The sequence below is a fragment of the Haliotis asinina genome, chromosome 1 (assembly GCF_037392515.1).
Source record: "Haliotis asinina isolate JCU_RB_2024 chromosome 1, JCU_Hal_asi_v2, whole genome shotgun sequence".
NCBI classification, from domain to species: Eukaryota; Metazoa; Mollusca; class Gastropoda; order Lepetellida; family Haliotidae; genus Haliotis; species Haliotis asinina.
This window is the reverse complement of record NC_090280.1, coordinates 94,081,773-94,098,613: the sequence shown is the minus strand read 5'-3', so window position 1 is coordinate 94,098,613 and position 16,841 is coordinate 94,081,773. Positions and strand designations below refer to the sequence as shown.

Sequence of the window (16,841 nt, the reverse complement as noted above, 5' to 3'; positions counted from 1 at the left end):
ACACTCTGTAATGGTAAACTAATTGTTTGAAATGGAAATTTCGTGTATCAGCTACAAGAGCACCTGAGAATGGTGGCTGAGAGTACGAAATGGTGGTAATAACATCCAATAACGGCAGTCATAGCATCTCGAAATGGCACAAATATCGCCAAAGATGGCGGCAAGAGGAGATGAACAGGCTTTAACAAAATAATGTTTTTCATCACTATGAGTCATATCTTGAAAACTTAATATTGGGATGTAGCGCATCAACCTGCTATCGTAGTAAGCTTCAAACCTACGTTCATGATTCTCAGTATCAGGCATGCCATTCCGCATTCTGGATTAGGATGATGTGTCAACCATGTCAGCAATTATGACCACCAAATCCTGTTACTCGCCTCTTACGACAAGTGTGGGTTGCGGCAAACCAATACTAATCCTCATCTTCAGTGGTTGAATGCTATCAAATAACAAACTCAGTTGTACATACTTGCCCATTCTGTAGTCGTCATCCTCGTACTGCAGGTACCGCACCAGCATAGCTACTCCATTCTTTGCCGGTCCATGGTATGTTGGCCATGTTGAAGGGCACAGACACTTATACCTAATGAGGGTAGATGGGGATATTATTGTGATGATGAACGTGAACCATGACTGCAAATATCACCTAACAGTATGTTTAAACAAAAGTTGAAAAAGTCATTTAAAATTCATTTACAGAATGAATAGCTACCTTAATATCAAAGGAATCATATATATACTGATTAGCAAAAGAAATGCAACTCTGGCTTTTTGTCAAGTGCATGAATAGAAGAGGTGCCTGCTGTTCAGTCTTCAAACACTGAATCAAGAACATGCCAATATATTTTTTTCAAAGATCAGTCATCAGTTTGGAACTAGCTACTTATGGGACGAGAAGGCTGCTTTCTGACTGGCTAATGTAAAGTTCATGTTAATCATTTTCATGTTAGGTCAATGTGGCAAAAGGTCACTTGGTATTGACCTGCACTGTCCTCAAGTCTATATTTAGCAGCACGGAGGACAAAGATCTGAATTTATACAGATTGTATGTGCCCTGGTCTGTGCATTCAAGGGGAGATCACCTGCAAAGTCATGTCACTACTCTTGATCCCCAGTGAAAAAACAGATCTCCCTTATCAAGAGAGGGAGCATGTAAGTTTGGTTTAACACTGCGTTTAGATTTAGCTTTGCCAGCAATACCAAAGCGGTGAACATAAGAAACTGACTTCACACACTGGAGAATCGAACCTGGGTATTTGGTGTGACAAGGGAACGTTCGATCCCTAATATACAATATTCATTCAGTATCTGTAAACAAACATGCCAGTTTGTTCTCACTTAGTCTGTCATTGTAACAAGATTTAGCTGACATCACTGAACTGACCTCTTTAGGAATACTTCGTATGGTCGCCTGTAGGCAAAGCCGGCTCGTCGGACACGCAGGTTCTCCATCAGACCCAGGTATTTTACCTGGTGGCTCACGATACGGTCGTCATACACACCTGTAACCAACACACAAAATCACATGCACTGAGCTATGACTTGACAATTCTTCTTACTAACATTCATTCTTCAGGAGCAGAATGCCTGTCTGGGGTCAGGGAATGAATATGATAGTTACCCTTTGAGTCATTCAGTGGTTTTATGCCACTTTTAGCAATATTCCAGCAATATCACAGAGGGAGACACAAGAAATTTTCACATTGCATTCATGTTGGGTATAGAACTTGGGTCTTCTGTATGAGAAGCATAACCACCACCAGGCTATGTCACCACTCTCCTGTGGTCTGAACGACTCAACAGAACTTGTTTCCCTTGTGTTAAAAGGAATACAATAAAACTAACAAACCAGGAAAATTCATATTATCATAACTCATACATAAATGTCGATTTCTGATTGGCTAAGCACTCTTCTATTAACTTCAATATACCCCACTTACAAGCGAGGTACATTACAATATACCCTACTTACAAGCGAGGTACATTACAATATACCCTACTTACAAGCGAGGTACATTACAATATACACTACTACCAAGGACAACTCATTCAGTACTTCATGGTAGTACTTCTTTTTCTCGAATAACATGGTGAAAGGAAATTACAGATGTTTTGCAAATGCAAATTGATGGAAGGGAGATAACTCTGTCCCTGTTCTTGTGTCATCTGCAAGATCTAGTGATGACTATGGAAAGATTTGCCTTGCATTTCATTAAATAAACATAGATATAGTAGGTACATCAACCCATGACCCCCTCATGACCAGTAAACAACTTATATTATACAATGCATTTCGATTCATTTTAGAAACACTGATACTCACGCAAAACACCTAAGAGATACATTTTACACAGAGGTAACCAACAGCTTCCTCATCAAAAGCTCATTAGTAAGGTAAAATAAAGAGCTTTTACCTGGCTGTTTGTAGTCATTGGGTTTGACACAACGGACATACGATGGCTCCTTTGACATCAGGATATCCATGAGTTGGGCCAGGCTGGTTTTGAACTGGGTCGCTGCCTGGTAGAGAGAATGGAGATTGATTAATTACTTGCACTCAATTTTCCAGCTAAATAAAAGTTCTTGGTGTATAATTAAGCTTGGACACAACAATCCAGTGATCAACAGCAAGAAGATCAATGTACACAATACAATGTGTGTCAACTAAGTCAGTGAGTCTGATGACCCAGTTCAGTTGGTCTTATAACACGTATGGGTTGCCAGCAGTGTTCAAGAAAACCATCGGTCCAGCACCTGTTGTCACTGCATCGGGCCTGCAATTTCAAATATTTGGAGGTCCTTTTAGCCTTCAGTAAATTATCTGTGAGGTTGTTTTGTTTGTTTTTTTAACTAGAATCTTTCCTTCAATGTTTTCTATATTAACATTCGGGAAACATCCTTCATGCCATGATGACATACAGTTTCACTGGCATCTCAGTGCTTTCTTCATAGAAATGTCAACGCCAGTCTTTAAAAAATAAAAACCTCTCTGTGCAACCGGCTTTGCTAAATGAGTTTGTAGAAAAACTTTGGTACTCAGTACATTGCAGTCTATTTTATTTTATTGGTTTGACTTACACAAAATGGGCCTGCAGACTTCATTCAGGGCCTGTTGATTCTAAAGTTTGCAGGCAGCCGGCCCGAATGGGCAACTTTCAAACAGAAGTTTTGCAAACACTGGTTGCCAGGGTTTTTTCCCTTTGGCATATAAAAAATGTTACGGGTCCTTGTGTTTAACATAATGGTCCAGTGAAGTAAAGGGTTGCAACAATTCACCCAGAGATTAATCCCAAACCCAAACCCAAACCTCAATCTCAATTTGATTTTCAATACTGGACCATCTTTACAATCATTTGATTCTTCATATAAGTTTACCACATCAGATTGCACTAAACTCATCAACTTGGCTACGTCTACCAACAACAGTTCTCATTGGATAATTCGCGCCATGTCAATCTATCACATTTCGCCCTTTTTCAGTGCTAGAAACTACTGAAGTCAGAGTCAAAATTATGCATTGACTGTGTGTAAATAATTTAAATATGTATTCAAAAATCGAAACGAAGCAGTGATAATGGTTTTCGAAAATCAAGACTAAGGTGTTAGATTTGATTTTCAATGAATTGAACAAAATTGTTGCAGCCATAGTAAAGTATTGAAATGGTGTAGGGTAGCATACGTTTAGATAATTACTTCTGAGGAATGAAACATGTGGACAGTGGTCATGACTGACCGGTGAAATAATGTCACTTTTAGCAGTATTCCATCAATACTACATTGAAGAACACCAGACAGGTTTCACACTAACACCTCTAGAGTGGTGTGTTTTTGGTGTGCATCTCTTCCGACAAAGGATTATGGGGTTTCTGTGTCCATTTTCCACATTTGTACTGAATGCACATTTGTGTGCTGTGTAACACCCTGGGGCCCCTTTCACAAAACTCTTGTAAGTCTAAGCTCTCGTAACTTTTCTCGTAGCATTCCTGCTTCCTATGTTACAGTATAGGAGGTACGAAAGCTACGAGAAAAGTTACAAGATCTTAGCCTTACGAGAGCTCTGTGAAACGGGACCCAGGATTGCTGAACACCAATTCTAAAATGAGATGTTCATAGCAAACCACTCACTGTATCTGGTCGCTTCTTGCTCAGCAGCTCGTCCGTTGGGAAACACTGGGAGGTTATTATATTGCCCGTTTGACTCATTGCCTGAAACACAATACAAAATTCTTTGTAAGGAAAATCATACCAATTCATATAAGAATATTGTATGTTTGTTTGTTTCTGGTCTCTTGGTTGTTGATGTGAGAATTGTGGACAATACTTTGTTGTCTAATGACATCCTCAGTAACAGTCTGTGATTTACAAGCCATTATCAAATCACTGTGTATGACAAACATGGAGCTGGACACACTGTATACATTGAATTCAATTTCAACATTCAGCTCAGAACAAAGCTAATCTTCAGATTAATATTCTGAATACAGACCAGCAGACAGTTTTAACGCCATGTTGTGTGAGTGAATGAGATGGGTTTGTCGATTTTAGCAATAATCCAGCAACGATACACTGAAAGACACCAGAAATATACACTTCACAAAATCGAAGGATCTTTACATTTCTATTTATGATAAAAAATATTTAGGAGATTTATGGGAGTCAATCCATGTTGATATGATATTATTGAATGTGTTGAGAGTGCATCACCATTTGCACTTCCTTACAACCATAGTTATTTGGAATGTAGTCACTTCTGAAAGAAAACTGCTGCATGGCAAGTGATTTGCATGTATACATTTTCATTTTAAAACAAATGACTAGAAACAAACACTAACAAATGTGTGATGAAAGATGAGTGTCAAAATTAATGTTCTGAGCGATTTCTCGACCTTTATGAAAAAATGTCAAGATCAACAATGGGACCCCATGCACGTGTATTGGCTACAGTTTTGTGCATGTGCATATCATGCGTTGTGTTGAGGGGTGGTAATAGAGGGAAATGGTGGGGTGTTCATAAGATGCCTGTCCTTGAAATGTTTGCTAACATTTACACTTCCTATCCAAATTGAAAATGCATTATCCCCTACTTTTTGTGAAGAGTACAGATTTCACATATTGTATTCATTGAGAATTTGAATCAGTACTTTCGGCAAGACAAAATACCACACAACCCAAAGTCTGTACGATCATGTTTTGAATCACTTGATGAACCATGATGAACACTCACCTCCTTCAAATCCCTAAAGAGAAGGTCATTGTTCTTATCCAGAAAGCCTCGCACATTGTAAGTCACATGACCTGCATAATGGATTAACCGGAACTCCTGAAAACAAAAAGTGAGTGAGTGAGTGAGTGGGTGAGTGAGTGAGGATAATCCAGTGATCAAAAGCATGTGATATGGAATTCGATGACATGCAAGATCAAAGTTTGAGAGTGTGACAACTCGATCATGTTTATTGACTCTTACTGCAAATTTGGGTTTCTGAAGTCCCAGATCTTCACGAGTGAGTGTGTGAGTGAGTGAGTGAGTGAGTGAGTGAGCGACACATCGTACCAATACCATCGTTTCTTTAACTTAATATACAGAGTTGGCCTTATCAATTCTTTCCTGTTCGTTGCTGACAAGACATTAAACACTGTAGTTATCTATAATATGATCATATCTCACATTTAAACCAAAAAGCAACGGATAAAGCACAGGGAACACACCTCTGACACAACAAAATGCAACACCCACAACAACTGGAACAGTAGTGTCTCAAGCAATGTGTATTAAGATTAGATAACAGAAAAGTTTCAAAAGAACTTCTGAAGTATTTTTTTCAGTCAATGTGTGTGAAGAGAACAACTTCTATGACGCAACATATGTCATATTTGGGATTTCACTTTCTTAGTACTTTTTTCGGTTGAGTCCCATCCGGGATTCGAACCCGCACCCTCAGAGTCAGGCACCTAATCGCCAGCACACAAAGTCAGCCGCCTAGCCCGCTCAGCCACCGCGACTTCCACAAAATGAAAGTCGGACAACTGGTAGTCTAGACTGCGTACTTTGTGTACCCCTCTGATGAGTGTAAATTGGCACGGCTCCCACGGCCGAAAGCTATGATTACACGATGCCATTTAGAAAGTGGTCAAATGCAACATATGTCATATTTGGGATTTCACTTTCACTTTCTTAGTGTGTGCTGGCGATTAGGTGCCTGACTCTGAGGGTGCGGGTTCGAATCCCGGATGGGACTCAACCGAAAAAAGTACTAGAATTTGTACTTTACTAAGAAAGTGAAATCCCAAATATGACATATGTTGCATTTGACCACTTTCTAAATGGCATCGTGTAATCATAACTTCTATGACTAGGCAACTTCTTTACTGCAATAGTATTTTATTACAAAAAAGAAGTCTATCAATAGAATATTGTCATTCTTCACCGTACCAGCTTCTAAAACAAAATCCAGAATATGTGGGTTAGTCAGTCAGTGTGTCAGTTTAGGTTTACGCCACTTTGACCAATATTCCTGCTATATCACAGCAGGAGACACCGGAAATGGGCTTCACACATTGAGCCCATCAAACCCGGGTCTTTGGTGTGATAACCTTTAATGCCTTAACCACTACGCTACTTTGGCAGAAGTACACCTACGTCTCTCTGTATAGTTTTTCTGGTTGTAGCATCTGCCGTTTTATGACTTATAAAGTGTGGATGGCTGCCAATTGTCTCTGTGAGCTTCTCCAGGAACGTAAGGTCAGTTGGATCTCCGGGACGAAGACATTCCTCGTCCTGCAACAAGGAACATCAAGCCACATGGCAACAACAAAGCACATGGCACCAAATGACACAATATGAAATAATTACAAAACAGTAATAATAGTTTTATGTAAAATAGCTTTGCAAAATTACAAAATATCATGGCGGAGGACACAAGAAACAGCCATAGGCCTCAGACATTTTGGTGATTTGAACATGGGACATTCGATGTGATGAGAACAACTATCCCATGAACTAATACAAGCAGATGGTTTAAAAGTTCACCTAGGAACAAACAAAACTGAACTACACTGGACAAAATAAGTTAGGGATATTGGTATTTTTATGATTGATATATTATCAGCATGTCGATAAATAAATACATAATATTAATAATTTCCCCATGTACATATATCCCCAACTATTTTTGTCCAGTATATAATCAACTCTACAACCGTATTAAACATAAATTTAATTGTTTATCTGTACATTTAGAAAGTTTCTTAATCTGTTCATGAAGAATGACTTATAATACATTAAAACTTCATTATTATTCAAGTTCTTTAACTCACACAGATGCATACCTACCATGATAGCTATAATTCCATATGGTTTTCCTTCAACAAGGTCACAGATTATCTTATTGTTGAAATATTGCACAGGTTCCCACTGAAATATATACAAATATTGCTCTGAACACCAGTGAAACAACCAAACTGATAAAATAATCAACTTCAACTTCCAGATGGCATCTGAATTGGGAACGCAGAAATGTCTTTGTTTGTTACCTGTTTAACATCCAGCAATATTCCAGCAAATATATTGCCACAGGCTAAGTAATTAAGCCTTGATCAGACAATCCAGTGATTGATATCATGAGCATCATCTACAAAAGTGGGATGCAATGATACGTCTCTGCCACGTTAGCACTCCTGACCAGCCGATCCTGTTAGTCGACACTTACGACAAGCAGGCCTGCTGAAGACCAAGTTTAACCAAGATCTCCATAGGATGATTAGACATACAACTGGCTAGTTTGCGTTTGTTAACTAAAAAGATGTTTTTCTAAAAATGGAATTTACGGAAAGGACTGCCATGTCTCCCATTAATGTGGATGGCTGGTATGTTAGTGCTGACGAACTACCTCGATCCCCTCTCGCTGGTACTCCTCCTGCTCTGACTTGAGGGTCAGCTGGATGAAGAGCTGCTGCAGCTTCTCATTGCAGAAGTTGATACAGAACTGCTCGAAACTGGAACAACAATGCAACAATCAAATGTAGCAGGCTACAATGGACACACATATCTGACTTGATCACTATACTCTGGTATGTATTTTTTCACATGTCTCACTCAAAACTATTCTAGGTTCAGTGGAAGCTGTCAAAACTGGCACTCATTGGGACTGAAGAATAATCCGGTGTAGACAGCATGCAGGATTGTTAGAGCTGATGATAGATGTACAAGCCATAGATGGGAAATTTTATGCTGGTGTTGACAATTTGCCAGATTGGACAGATGTCAGTTTTGATACCTTCCACTGTACATGTGACCCATGAAGATCTGGGTCTTTATGAGGAACTGATCTTCAGCAACCCATGCTTGTTGTACAAGGTGACTCAGGAAGGGGTGGTCAGGCACGCTGACTTGGTTGACACATGTCATCGTATCCCTATTGCGTAGATCAATGCTCATGTCTTTGATCACCAGAATGTCTGGCCCAGCCTTGATAATTACAGACTGCTGCCATATAGCTGTAATATTGCTGAGAGGGGTATAAAAATACACTAACTCACTCGCTCACTCTAGCTACATGTCAGCATTCTCTCAGTAATCAAGTCTGGACCAAACAGTTCAGTGATAGCATGAGCATACATTTATAAACCTAGAATGACATGTGTCAACTAAGCCTGACCAGCGATTCCGTTAGTTGTCTTTTATGGGCTACTGCTGATTAATCCTAATCTGGAACTTCACAGTAAAAAGTTTAGCTTGAAAATACATATATAATATATACACCAGTAACCACCAAATAAACATGATTTAATCTATTTTGATTTCCTAAAGCATCCAAACTGTCCATTCTGATGGCAATGCTACAATAGATGTAGACATTTCGTAACATTAAGCTGGAAAACACTTTGACATTTTAAGTCTTACCTATTTACACCAAATATCTCAAATCCATAGATGTCTAGCAGACCCATTAAATTACATCGGTACTTTCCCTGAAACAGAGGCAGAACTGTTTTGTTGATGGCTACATGCAAAATCATCTTGTAATATAAACAAAAAAACCACAATCACACAATGGCACGATGTCTAATTAGAGGCAGATATACTGAATGTAGGGCTAGTGGTCATTCCACACACAAAGTTAGCAGAATGAGTGTGTGTCAATAAACTGTACAGAAATTAGACATAATGAATTCGAAACTGATGTCTGTCAAGCTGATGCTGTTTCAAATGATAGCCTGAGTTGAAAGGATTGATAAATGTGAGGGAGACAACCGTGACTGACCCTGGTTGCTAGTGAAGAGTTGACCTTATGGACTATCCAAGTGAAGAGTCGGTCATATACGCCTTTAGCCAGTGCGTCCTTCGCATACAGCCCCTGATCTTGTGACAGGGGAGTCTTTACCTGACATATGGGAAATATCAAATTTATCAGATGATAAATAGTGTTATGGACATAATAAACTCAGGTAAAGTTGGTATCACAATACCACAAATCTGATATTAAGGTTATCAAGCAACAATTGTTTAAAAGCATTATACTTCAAGTAAGCGAGTTAATTAAATTTTAAGCAACACTCAGCAATATTCCAGCCATTGGGTAGTGGATTGTATATAATCAAGTCTGGACCAGATAATCCAGTAATCACCACGAGCTACAGTCTATGCAACTGGCATATGGTGACGTGTTAACGAAGTCATAGTTATTGTTACCATTATTATCAGGGAAAGTGACCATACACAATCAACTAATTTAGCCAATATCATCTGTTATTATTAGAGATATGACATAGAATGATTATGATTATTACTATTATTGTCATATATATTAATATCATCTGAGATGTGTCTCACCCTCTCCCCTCGTGCATCAATGGTGCGGTTACACAGAGATGAGATGAGGACGTCATCTGGACATTCCAGGAGCTGCATAAACAGACGCAAGGTGATAACAGAGGTCAATGTCCCCCACATATACACAGGAGAAGGACAGTAGCAGAGATAGTAGTCCACTAACAAAATAATTAATGATGATGCCCACACAGTACACCAACACAGATCTAAAAAGTCCTTGATTATTCACCTCCATAAGCTGAGTAATCACAATTACTTAAAAATATGATATTTTAAACTTCCTCACAGTCAGTAAGTCACTTTAGTTTTACGCCACACTCAGCAATATTCCAGTTATATGGTGGCAGTCTGTAAGTTATCACATCTGGATTACTTCTTTGAGAGGCATTTAGCAGTTGAAGTAGTAAGGAACGATGACCATATATGGACGAACAACTTCTTTATTGCTATGAGTGCAACGTTTCGGTGTAGGTTCTAACACCGTTATCAAGCATGTGATGAACAGTATGAGGAAAGGGAGCATACATACAGGTTAGAGGATATGTTTGTACAGTTTGATTGCGGTAGGAAGGCAGACACAATAACAACACATGGGCTTTGATAGGAGCATGACAAATGTAGCTCTCATAGCAATAAAGCAGTTGTTATCCATATATTATCATCCTTCCCAAGTCTGGATCAGACAATCCTGGGATCAAGAGCATGAGCAGTGGTGTATCCAGTTGGGACACGATTACATGCATCGGGACACGATTACATGCATCAACCAAGACAGCTAGCCCTGTTAGTCGCCTCTTACGAGAAGCATGAGATATTGAAGATAACTTGAGATGGGCAGGGATTAGGAAAGGCAAGGGCCATGGGCCATTTTGCACACTGGAATAAAAAATGGCCCATTAAAATTTTGAAGTTTACTATTCTAAATTCTATTCTATAACTAAATTCAGAAAATAGCTATTAATCCTGAAAATGGCCCATAGTCAAAGTTCTCTTTCCCAATCCCTGGATGGGACTCAAAGGTCCTTACAAAACATTTGAAAGTCATGTAAAGTTAAGACAGTAAAGTGAAACCTAAGTTTCAGAAAATATTTGAGTTACAGGAATGGTATATTTACTATCAAGAGCTTGGAACCATGAATACTGTTGTGTATCTCTTGGGGCAAATAATGTTTTCACTGCATCAAACACAATCATGCACCCCCCTTTATCTATTTGAGCAGATTGGACACAAATTTCTTCTGTTTGTAAAACCATGATGGTACCTTGAAATGTGTAGTCGTTTATTTACCTTTGCTATGTGTGACACAGCCTGGAGATCCTTGATCTTGATCAGACCATCATCGCTGGTCTCATACTCCAGGTTTCCGAGGTGGAGGACAGATGCGATGATTGAAAACAGAGCCTACAAGTAAAAGAACAGATTAATGTTGTAACATGTCTCCAGTTTGTTTAGATGAGTGGGCTGTAATGAATTATTAGTGAAGTCTCACCAAAGACTGAGCAGCTTACTGAATGCACAAAATGAATCTGAACTGACATGCAGAAGTGTATATGCCACACATACTCACAACATCAGACACCATTGCACCCAACCAACACCATCACATCCCAGACACACCAAAAACATCCAACACGAACCCTTCTCTGACACCCATCAAACATTACAAACCATAGAACCTAATCATTCTTAAAAAATCTGACATAACGTCCCTGACAGCCAGTAAACATCCCACACCCAGCAAACATCCAGCACATCACTTCCTGACTCCCATCATGCATCAGACACCAAAACGTGCAATACCCAGCAAACATCCAGCACATCACTTCCTGACTCCCATCATACATCAGACACCAAAACGTGCAATACCCAGAAAACATCCAGCACATCACTTCCTGACTCCCATCATACATCAGACACCAAAACGTGCAATACCCAGCAAACATCCAGCACATCACTTCCTGACTCCCATCATGCATCAGACACCAAAACGTGCAATACCCAGCAAACATCCAGCACATCACTTCCTGACTCCCATCATACATCAGACACCAAAACGTGCAATACCCAGCAAACATCCAACACCATGATCTCCAAAACACCCACACAACATCCAACACCATGATGTCCAAAACACCCACATAACATCCAACACCATGATGTCCAAAACACCCACACAACATCCAACACCATGATCTCCAAAACACCCACACAACATGTGACACCATGATATCACTATGAAACGCCTGAAATCCACCAAAACTCAGACACCATGACATCCCCGACACCTATCAAACATCAGACACCATCTCGTCCCCAAACACCCACCAAACATTCAACACCATGATGATGTCCTCAACACCCACACAACATGTGACACCATGTCCCTGACACACACACACACACCACCTGATACCATGTCCCCAACACCCACATCACATCTGACACCATGTACCTGACACCCCCACAGCATCTGACACCATCTCCCCTACACCCACACATCTGACACCACAATGTCCCAGACACCCACACAACATCTGACACCATGTCCCCAACACTCACACAACATCTGACACCATGTCCCTGACACCCACACAACATCTGACACCATGTCCCCAACACTCACACAACATCTGACACCACAATGTCCCAGACACCCACACAACATCTGACACCATGTCCCCAACACTCACACAACATCTGACACCACAATGTCCCAGACACCCACACAACATCTGACACCATGTCCCCAACACTCACACAACATCTGACACCATGTCCCTGACACCCACACAACATCTGACACCATGTCTTCAACACCCACACATGACACCATGCCTGTGACAACCACACAACATCTGACACCATGTCCCTGACACCCACACAACATCTGACACCATGTCTCCAACAAACACACAACATCTGACACCATGTCCCTGACACCCACACAACATCTGACACCATGTCCCTGACACCCACACAACATCTGACACCATGTCCCTGACACCCACACAACATCTGACACCATGTCCCTGACACCCACACAACATCTGACACCATGTCCCTGACACCCACACAACATCTGACACCATGTCCCTGACACCCACACAACATCTGACACCATGTCCCTGACACCCACACAACATCTGACACCATGTCCCTGACACACACACAACATCTGACACCATGTCCCTGACACCCACACAACATCTGACACCATGTCCCTGACACCCACACAACATCTGACATCATGTCCCTGACACCCACACAACATCTGACACCATGTCCCTGACACCCACACAACATCTGACACCATGTCCCTGACACCCACACAACATCTGACACCATGTCCCTGACACCCACACAACATCTGACATCATGTCCCTGACACCCACACAACATCTGACACCATGTCCCTGACACACACACAACATCTGACATCATGTCCCTGACACCCACACAACATCTGACACCATGTCCCTGACACCCACACAACATCTGACACCATGTCCCTGACACCCACACAACATCTGACACCATGTCCCTGACACCCACACAACATCTGACATCATGTCCCTGACACCCACACAACATCTGACATCATGTCCCTGACACCCACACAACATCTGACATCATGTTCCTGACACCCACACAACATCTGACATCATGTCCCTGACACCCACACAACATCTGACATCATGTCCCTGACACCCACACAACATCTGACACCATGTCCCTGACACCCACACAACATCTGACACCATGTCCCTGACACCCACACAACATCTGACATCATGTCCCTGACACCCACACAACATCTGACATCATGTCCCTGACACACACACAACATCTGACACCATGTCCCTGACACACACACAACATCTGACATCATGTCCCTGACACCCACACAACATCTGACATCATGTCCCTGACACCCACACAACATCTGACATCATGTCCCTGACACCCACACAACATCTGACACCATGTCCCTGACACCCACACAACATCTGACACCATGTCCCTGACACCCACACAACATCTGACATCATGTCCCTGACACCCACACAACATCTGACATCATGTCCCTGACACCCACACAACATCTGACACCATGTCCCTGACACCCACACAACATCTGACATCATGTCCCTGACACCCACACAACATCTGACACCATGTCCCTGACACCTATCAAACATCTGACACCATGTCCCTGACACCCACACAACATCTGACATCATGTCCCTGACACCCACACAACATCTGACATCATGTCCCTGACACCCACACAACATCTGACACCATGTCCCTGACACACACACAACATCTGACATCATGTCCCTGACACCCACACAACACCTGACACCATGTCCCTGACACCCACACAACATCTGACATCATGTCCCTGACACCCACACAACACCTGACACCATGTCCCTGACACCCACACAACATCTGACACCATGTCCCTGACACCCACACAACATCTGACACCATGTCCCTGACACCCACACAACATCTGACACCATGTCCCTGACACCCACACAACATCTGACACCATGTCCCTGACACACACACAACATCTGACATCATGTCCCTGACACCCACACAACATCTGACACCATGTCCCTGACACCCACACAACATCTGACACCATGTCCCTGACACCCACACAACATCTGACATCATGTCCCTGACACCCACACAACATCTGACATCATGTCCCTGACCCACACACATCTGACACCATGTCAACCAAACCCACACATCAGACACCATGACGTCCCAGACACAAAATCACAAAATCTAACACCATGTCCCCAACACTCACACAACATCTGACACCATGATGTCCCTGACACCCACACAACATCTGACATCATGATGTCCCCAGCACCCAAACAACATCTGACACCATGTCCCTGACACCCTCACAACATCTGACATCATGATGTCCCCAGCACCCAAACAACATCTGACACCATGTCCCTGACACCCTCACAACATCTGACATCATGATGTCCCGAGCACCCAAACAACATCTGACACCATGTCCCTGACACCCTCACAACATCTGACATCATGATGTCCCCGACACCCACCAAACATCTGAATTTCACCAAACATCAGATACTGTCTCATCCCTGACACCTACCACACATCCAACACAAAATATGTACCAACACAATCACGTCCCCCACACCAACAAACACAATCATGTACCGAACACCCACCAACACAATCATTTTTCTCCACACCCACCAATACAATCACGTCCCAAAGCCCCACCAACACAATCATGCCCCCAACACCCACCAACACAATCATGTCCCCAACACCAATCAACACAATCACGTCCCCCACACCTACCAACACAATCACGTCCCCCACACTCATCAAGACAATCATTTTTCTCCAAACCCAACAACACAATCACGCGCCGAGCCCCCCCAACACAATCATGCCCCCGACACCCACCAACCATCCTACACCATCCACAACACCCACCTCCTGCTCCTTCTTGCTGAAATCACAGATGTCAAGTGCCTGCTGAACAATCTTAAAACTCTTCCTGTCATCCACTGACTCGGCCATCACACTCTCACCCTGAAACAAAGTCAATGAATTAAAACATAGAACATCACACAAAATTACCATGAAAAAAGCAACTGATACACATTCTCTGAAGAATCAGTCACATATAATTTGAGACTGGTGAACTATTGCCAGTTTTCTAATGCTTGACCACTGAGATAGTATGCCACAGTTCAACATAAACACCCCACTCTGACACAGCATAATGACTATGGACTGCCCAGTCCCCTCTACAGGGTATCAATAATGTATCATCAAGAACTACGTATCTCAGGCAGTGGCTCTATTCTCTTGAGAAGAGATGCTGTTCAAACCAGAATGTATGCATGAACATATGCTTGAACATACACAATATTACTTGAGAAAAGAAAGGAGTTTGTAGGGTTTTATGCCAAATTTAGCAATATTCCACCAATATGATGGTGAGGACACCAGAAACTGGCTTCACACATTGCACTGGATGAGGAATCGAATCTGGGTCTTTGGTGTGATGAGCTAATGCCATAACCACTGGGATATCCCACTAACCTTTCAAACTATAAAGGTTAAATAACTACTTCTGTTTCTAAGGAGAAGCTATTTGTTAGTTATTTACAGTTTGAGCTGAACTAAGTTGTATACATGGTACAAAATAAATATGGAGATACATTGACAGATCGAAATACATGGTTGTAGTATGGAAACAGTTGAATTTAAGAACATCTAAATGTCTAACCAAAAGTGAGGCATCACCACTTTTAGCAATATTCCAGTAATATTGCAGCAAGGGAACACCAGAAATGGCCTGCTCACATTGTACTTATTTTGGAAATGGAACCCAGGTCTTTGGCGTCACAAGCGAACGCTTTAACCACTAGGCTACCCAACTGATCCTTTATCTGTGGAGAGTATTGGCATCAAAAGAGTTAATCTCTTGTATAACAACATACACAAAAGTTACTGTTTTGAAGAAATTCTGAAGACTATCCCCTATGACGTTGTCAGTATAGAAAACACACAGTTATATATTTACCTTTGCTTACATGTTAGCAAGGACACGTGGGTGAGTGAGTGGGTAATGCATCACACCATTCCTCTGCACCACGGCAAGTCAGTGAGTGAGTGAATGAATGACATGGAGTTTCGTTATTGGCTTATTAGATGAAAAGTATTGGCTGGTAGGGAAACAAACAAGATAATAAGTGTTTTACCGTCTTAATGTTTTTCATTGTTTATAAGGTTGGTACTGTCAGTCTTGAAGCTCAACATATTGTATGTGTGGTGTTAGTTTTCTGTGAACATAGAAGTATACAGCTATGATTTCAAGACCTAAATGTTGTAAAGACAATGTGCAGAGTAACTTTTGTTTCTGTGTCATGGTTCATCTCATTAAAGCATGGTATTTAGTTGCAGCTTGTATAAAACCAGCATCTA

General features: G+C 41.5%; 1 protein-coding gene across 1 annotated transcript in view; it reads right to left on the bottom strand.

Moving 5' to 3' along the window:
* Positions 1-16,841, bottom strand: part of LOC137255689 (unconventional myosin-Ic-like) — a 114,420-nt gene that overhangs the window by 26,446 nt on the left and 71,133 nt on the right. The window contains exons 7-19 of the mRNA XM_067793181.1: positions 15,342-15,440; positions 11,121-11,234; positions 9,833-9,904; positions 9,264-9,383; positions 8,903-8,970; positions 7,890-7,995; positions 7,334-7,414; positions 6,641-6,778; positions 5,228-5,323; positions 4,129-4,209; positions 2,418-2,523; positions 1,388-1,505; positions 473-586 (exon numbers count right to left, since the gene is read on the bottom strand). Of these exons, the coding sequence (XP_067649282.1) occupies positions 473-586; positions 1,388-1,505; positions 2,418-2,523; positions 4,129-4,209; positions 5,228-5,323; positions 6,641-6,778; positions 7,334-7,414; positions 7,890-7,995; positions 8,903-8,970; positions 9,264-9,383; positions 9,833-9,904; positions 11,121-11,234; positions 15,342-15,440 (1,313 nt within the window). The remainder of the gene's footprint in view (positions 1-472; positions 587-1,387; positions 1,506-2,417; positions 2,524-4,128; positions 4,210-5,227; positions 5,324-6,640; positions 6,779-7,333; positions 7,415-7,889; positions 7,996-8,902; positions 8,971-9,263; positions 9,384-9,832; positions 9,905-11,120; positions 11,235-15,341; positions 15,441-16,841) is intronic.